This window comes from Adiantum capillus-veneris, chromosome 6, assembly GCF_014529385.1.
Source record: "Adiantum capillus-veneris isolate H3 chromosome 6, ASM1452938v2, whole genome shotgun sequence".
Taxonomy (NCBI): domain Eukaryota; kingdom Viridiplantae; phylum Streptophyta; class Polypodiopsida; order Polypodiales; family Pteridaceae; genus Adiantum; species Adiantum capillus-veneris.
Genome location: NC_140936.1, coordinates 64,174,267 through 64,181,240, shown reverse-complemented (window position 1 = coordinate 64,181,240; position 6,974 = coordinate 64,174,267). Strand labels below are relative to the sequence as shown.

General features: G+C 44.5%; 1 protein-coding gene across 1 annotated transcript; it reads right to left on the bottom strand.

Annotated features, from left to right (window-relative positions):
• Positions 1-365: 365 nt before the first annotated feature.
• Positions 366-3,247, bottom strand: LOC147455622 (uncharacterized). Its single transcript, XM_086513734.1, has 6 exons — positions 2,996-3,247; positions 2,659-2,853; positions 1,629-2,485; positions 1,168-1,350; positions 785-860; positions 366-458 (listed from the first exon to the last, which is right to left on the bottom strand). Exons 1-6 carry the CDS (start codon positions 3,245-3,247, stop codon positions 366-368), a joined length of 1,656 nt encoding a protein of 551 aa, XP_086369860.1.
• Positions 3,248-6,974: the final 3,727 nt, after the last annotated feature.

Genomic DNA, 6,974 nt, shown 5'->3' with positions numbered 1-6,974 from the left:
ACCACAGAAAATCCTGCTGATCTACTTACAAAAGGAATTCCCTCAGAGAGCTTTGCGCATTTTCGCAAGCAGTTAGGTGTAGGGTAGTACATCACTTCTCTACATCTCTTGTATATTAGCTTGTATAGTAGCTTCTCTCACACTTAAAGTACCACATTGGACTTTAAGTGGGAGGTTGTTGGGGTATAAAGCCCAATGTGGTCGCCCAGGTAAGTGGGCGGGCCGCCAGGTATGTACACATATTCTTTTTTAAAAACCTAATAAGAACTCACTATGCTCTACACATTACAGTAGAGCGAGTTCACCATATCGTCGTGCTCTTCTTCTCGCACTCTCTCTCGCATCGCACTTCCGCTCGTACTCCTTCACTTTGCCACTCTTTTCTCCTGCTGCTTCACATAGAAATCCACTACCGTTTCATGATCCATCTTTAAAGTTTCAAGAATCGTCATCTTATCCTGCAGAACATCTTGATGAGCTTTATCAACCCGCCACAAACCTTTGAGCGCTCCTAACTGCACATGCATGGGCAATACTACTTCCTTGCCATAGACCAACTCATAAGGAGTAAAGTTGGTAGCCACTTTATAAGAAGTCTTGTAAGCCCACAAACATTTGTCAAGGTTAGACTCCCACTCTTCAACCTGCTTGTAGATGTACTTAGTAAGCATTATGACTATCTGCCCATTGGCACTTTCAACCAAACCATTGCACTGTGGATGGTATGGAGATGAAAACCGATGTTGAATACCCAGCTTTTCCCCTAGTGCACGCACCAACTTACTTCTGAATCCTTGTACTCAATTAGATATGAGTACCCAGGGTACCCTAAAACGGCAGCACATGCAATCAAAAACAAACTGGGCAACAATATGACCGTTTACCTCTTTTATTGCTTTAGCCTTAACCCATCTAGTGAGATAGTCTATGGCCACCACAATATACTTTTTACCACTGGTTGACTTGGGCAATGGACCGATAGCATCCAAACCCCACTTTTCAAAGGCATAATGTGCTATGATAGCTCCTTTTTCTGCTCGGCTACCAATCTTCTTTCACCCATTACTTGGCACTGATGGCATGTCTTGCACCAATAGTGCACATCTCGCACAACAGAAGGCCACCAAAACCCGCTTCTTAAAATACAAAACAAAACCTGGTCCTTACCTTGATGTTCGCTCTCTTTGTGGCACTCCTCCAACACCATACCAATCTTCTCTTTGTAAAGGATTTAGCGTAACACTCCATCTCAACCATGCATCATAAGATCTTCCCCTACCATAGTGAACTTTTGAGCTCTTTGAACAACCCTCCTCTTTTGTAGCTTGGAAAGCCCTCCAGAACATTGACCTGTGCTCAAGAAATCATCAATGTCTTTTAAAATTTCCCTACATGCATAAGTAGCCGGTGCCACATAGAAACTCGACAGATGAGTTTGAACGCAACTGCTAGCCAATTGATCTACCTCATAGTTTTTTTCCCTTCTAACATGTTTAAATTGCACCCTCTTCAAAAAACTTCAATAGCTTCTTTTTAGAAAAAACCAATTCTTGAGAGAATCCCTCTTTACCTGCCATTGGCCCAAAAGTTATTTGATAACCAACAGAGCATCGCCTTTTACTACTAACCTTGATATGACAAACTCAATGCACTGCTTTAGACCCAAATGTAACGTAAGATACTCCGCCTCATTGTTGGTATGCACCTCTTTCAAGTCGTAAGCTTTTGAAAAAATGACTGTGTCATGTGGATCTTGGATGACCACACCTCCACCCGCTTTTTGTGTTACCCTTCTGCAAGTGCCATCAAACCACATAGTGAAGGTCCCTTCCAAGTCTTGCTCCTCTTTGTCCTCCTCTTGCACTGCCCTTGGATAAACTGGTAATTCTACCTCTTTGTTGAATAGAATATCCACCAGATGAGACCGACTCATGTGATCTACTTTGAACTCAAACTCAAACTCAAACTCCTGGAGCTCTATTACCCACTTCATGATCCGCTTCCCTGGATTCAAGTCTAGCACCACTTCAGGCAAAAGATTGTTAGCTGTCAACACATAAAATTTATGGACGATAAAATACACTTTGAACTTCCTATAGGCAAAGACTAAAGCCATCGCCCACTGCTCCACTTTTGTATAGGTAGTCTCCCCTGGACTTATTACCCTGCTCTCAAAGAAAATAGGCTCGTAACTTCTCCCCACCTTCTGTAACAATACTGCTCCAATGGCCACAATACCTACGTCATAGCAACATAGAAGCTGTCCTCTTGGTTGGGAGGGCATACCATGGGTGGGTAGCTGACATAGAATACCCTTCACTTTGTCAAACGCTTCTTGAGCTTCATCATCCCATTGAAATCCATGTACATGTTGAGCCCTCTTATGAAGAGGATAAACATATTGAGACAACATCCAAAAGAAATGTGACAGATACTTTAACTTATGCACAAATGGTGCCAACCCTGTTGCATTGGTGGGAGGCTCCTAAGAACCAAAGCCTTCACTTTCTCTGGATCTACTTCTATACCATTCTGTGAGACTACATGGCCCAACAACTAAGCCCACGGTTGTGCCAATTTGCACTTCTTTGGGTTCAACTACCCTCCTTCTTCATCTAGCCTTTGAGAGCATAGCTTCAACTTGGACAGATGTTCTACCTTGGAACTACAATAGCCAATATCATCCATAAAAACTATGATAAACTTACCAAAGTATGGTCCGAACACTTTGTTCATCCAGTCTTGAAATGTAGCATACACATTCACCAGTGAAAAAGGCATCCTGCGGTAGGCAACGCACCCCCATGGAGATATGAAGGTGGTCTTCAACTGATCCTCAAAAGCAATACCAATCTGAAAATACACCGAAAAGCCATCCATGATAGAATAGCACTCGTGTCTAGCAACCTGGTTTAGAATCTTGTCTTGAAATGGCAAGGGGTAGTGGTTCCGCTTGGTTGCAGCATTCAAGGACTTATAGTCTACACATACCTACCACTTCCCATTCTTCTTTGGAGTAATGACAATAGGGAAAACCCACAAGGTCTTTTATTGGATAGATAATACCTGCCTCAAGAAACTTGTTGATCTCTTGCCATAGAGGCTCCTTTTGAATATCTCCCAACCTCCTTAGCTTCTGTGATTTTGTCATGTACCCATCTTTAAGTAGGATCCGATGCTCCATTCCTTTAGCTACTCTCAGATCCTTATACTCAGTCACAAATAAATTGGGATAGGATGCACACATAGATCCATAAAGCCTTCTTTCTCGTGCTTGGTTAAATGTGCACCTTGCCTCTTTAACATTTAGACTACAAACTGGAGCTTGCATACCTTTACTTGCATGCACTGGTGGAATCTATGGTGACCCCAACGAAATCTGTATCTAGCTTCAATTATTCTTCATCACTCTCTTTCTCTTCAACACTGGTGGACACTTCATCATCATAAGTCAACTCAGTTTCATATTTGTAACTCGTGCTGGAATCTTTGTTATCACCCCTTGCTTCTGGATAAAAGTGGCTCTCCCTAGTCTTCAGGTCAAGCACGATATGCTCTCCATTCTCTTTATCTGGTAGGGTAAATACCCCCCTTTTTCCAATCTTGCTTGGCCGCAATTGCCAACAACCACGGCCTCCCCAATATAATTGGATAATCATTCTCACCTGCTTTCATGATAAAAAAATCAATTAAGCATTCAATTCCCATGACCTTTACCTTCACATCATGCCCCACTCCCAAACATCGAGCTTTGGCATGGTGGCTGTTCTCAGTTGCACATTGGATCTAACGACAACTTTAATACCAATATCCCTCATAGCAGATTCGGTGATCACACAGACCTGGGCCCCACCATCAATATATGCTTGCGCATGATTCTTCTTTTCAAGAAAAACTTCCACCACTAGAAGCACATTGATCGGACTCTCCACCTCAAGGCTGGATTCTGTATCGCATACACGTCTCCTCTTACTTGGGGAAGTCTCGTGCTGACATTGGGTGACCATTGCCTCCTTAATTTAGGGTTTAATGCAAGCAGCTACCAAAAGTGATGTTAGCTTTCTGATTTTGAACATCTCTTACCAGGTTGTATTCACGATTATCGTGCCCCAATTGAAAATACTTCTATGTAATCTTTTGTCTTCCTCGCATGGCTCTGGCTACTCTTGACCTTTGTTCACCTTCTCTTTTCCCTTCCTTGCTTTTGTTTCACTTTCGTCTCGGTATCTCTTTCACCTCTTGCGGTTTTGTTGGCCATAATATTGACCTCCTGCTTGTCAACACCAATAATATTAACCCTTTTCACTTCATCATTACCTAACGGAGCTGCCTATACTTGGTTTTTGACTGCCTGCTGCTCCCTTTGACCATGAAACTACACCTGACCCCTGCCTCAAGAAAATAGAGGATACATACTGCCCCTTTCCCTCGATGGATGAGGTAAATCTAGAGCATAGTGGCCCTCCTCTCCGTAATTATAACACCTGCCGTGCAATTGCCTAGCCCTGCCCCTTCCTGTCCTTGCCTGACCTCTGTCCATAACACTTCAACGCAATTCCTGCATCTACTTAGATAAATCTTGAACTATGTGTATCCATTGTTGAGGAATGGTTGCCACCCCTCGAGTCAGCTGGTTCTCCACTTGAACTTCTTCCCTCGGACTTGAGGTAGGATTGGGAACCATTACTTTGTATCCCAATGCACCTTGCTCAATCTTCTTTTTAATTTTCCAGCTCTTTGCCCGTGCAATAGCGACAGGTCCGTTGTAATTCTCGGGGCTCTCAAAATCCACCTTTTCACGAACTTTGGGATGCAAACAAGCCATAAATTTTCCAATTTAAAGTACTCATCACCATTAGCCAATTGCATGGCAACTGCAAAGTCTCTCCAACATTCCTCAAAGCGGCTGAGGAAAACACCGAACTCCTCGCTCACATCTTGCCTTAAAGTCTTCAATTTTGTATCTAGATCGAGAAGGGACACCTCTTTACAAAGATTATTCAGAAAACGGGCTCGCAATGCCGGCCACATAAGTCTTGGCTCCCCTTCAAGGGCATAGAACCATGTCTTTGCTCTTCCCCGCATCAGTATAGCAGAATCATTTGCATCTTGCTATCTTCATTTGGCATATGCAGTGATAGCATATACAAGTCAAAATCGGCCATCCACTCCTCTGGATCTTCTTCTCCGGTGAAAATTGGTCCATAACTGCACGTTGCCATCTCTCCTTGATGGAAACAACCTTCTTTGATCATAACCGACTAGAAATCAGCTGGTCCTCAGTGGGGGCACCAGAAGATGGAGAGGGGAATGAGGAACACACCCAACACACAGTACAATGCCTCCCTATAGCTCACGCTATTCACAGGACCCCTAACTTCTCAGATAACACTTCAAATTGGCTAATTTGCACTAACAGAACCACCTTTGCACACAAAACAACAATCTTCTGATCTGCAAAACACCACTCAACACAAATTCACCTCGACAGCTCAACTCACCCTTCCCAATTCACACAACATCCCAATTTTGTCCTCTTTGCAACACACTATATGCTGTGGGCCCACACCTCCGCAAGCATTGACATGAACACAAAGAGCAAGAGAAAAGGAATGGTATGGGGAGAAGCGACACAATAAAGTGAGGCAAAGGATTAGTACTATTGAGCAAGGAGATACTACAATCAATTTTGCAACTCCAATGGCAAACTTCCACACACAGGCTTGTAGACCTTCAGAAAATCCTCCTGGCAAAAAAGCCCTTTGAAAATCACATACATCTCCTTTTATAGGGGTTAGCTAAGGCCAAAAAAAGGAAAAAAGGGAGCTCCCCAGCTCATGCATTGAACTGCTAGCTCATTATAGTTTTTTTTTTGTGCATAGCATACACTTGGCCTACTTCTCTTTAGAAACACTTGCATGGGGGACAACTCACTTGATCTGGCTGCTTCACTCGCCCTTTGAACCCGCCCTTTGGCCCCTTTGGCATATGGCACCCCCTTTTAGCAATCCTTGAACTCTCTCTCTGCCTCTCTTTCACTTTGATTGGCCCTGGGCCCTCTCTCTCACACATTGTATGTTGCCGTGGGAAACATCCCCTCCTCCCGAGCACTAGCGATATCGCTAGTGTGGGGGGTTGACTTTATGCTTCAAAAGGGGGCGGCCAACTAGCACGCCGAAACACACCTCCTAAAGGGCGCTTGGAACATCACCATTGTGCGCCACAACAATGCCCTTGGCTAGCCACCATCAAACGCCACCCATTGCGCCTCCAAAAGAGGGCCGATTCCGCCCCATGCGCCACCGCGTAGAGCCAAAACAGTGCCACCGCCAGGACTGCCATCGCCGAGCACGAGGGAGAGCTCTCTCACGCCCTCACACTCTCATATGACGTATCGGCCGAGCCCTTATCCCCTCGCATACAACACCTCATCCATGCATGTGGGAGCTTTTTTGCACCACGTGGCACGCAGTGGCTCCATGGTCCCTCAAGCCTCAAAAAATTTCGAGCCTCTTTTCCAAAAAAAACCCCCAAGCATTGCAATTGTTTTTGCATTGCTTGCCAACCGCCACCTGGTAGTTAGATTCCCAATCCGCAAAGCCCGGCCGAAAACTTCTTGCTTTTGGCTTCAATCCGCATAACCCCTGCCTCATTCGGAATCTCGGAAGACCTCCAAGCAAGGCCATAAAAAACATGAGAAAATCAGTTGTAGCCAAACTTGAGCAACCGCACCCCGACTTTGACCGGACATAACTGGCAGTCCAAAACTCATTCTAATGAGTAGTCAATTCTTGTTAGCTCCATACAATGCATAGAATGCATATTGTCCCTGGCATAGCTCCAAAATCATTAGATGGCATATCTACCAATGAGACCAACCCGGCACCAACCTGGCCCCCGACAACACTTTGACTGCTAATAACTTGACACTCGGGACTCAGATTGCCGATTTCAAAAGACCAACCGGCTCCATA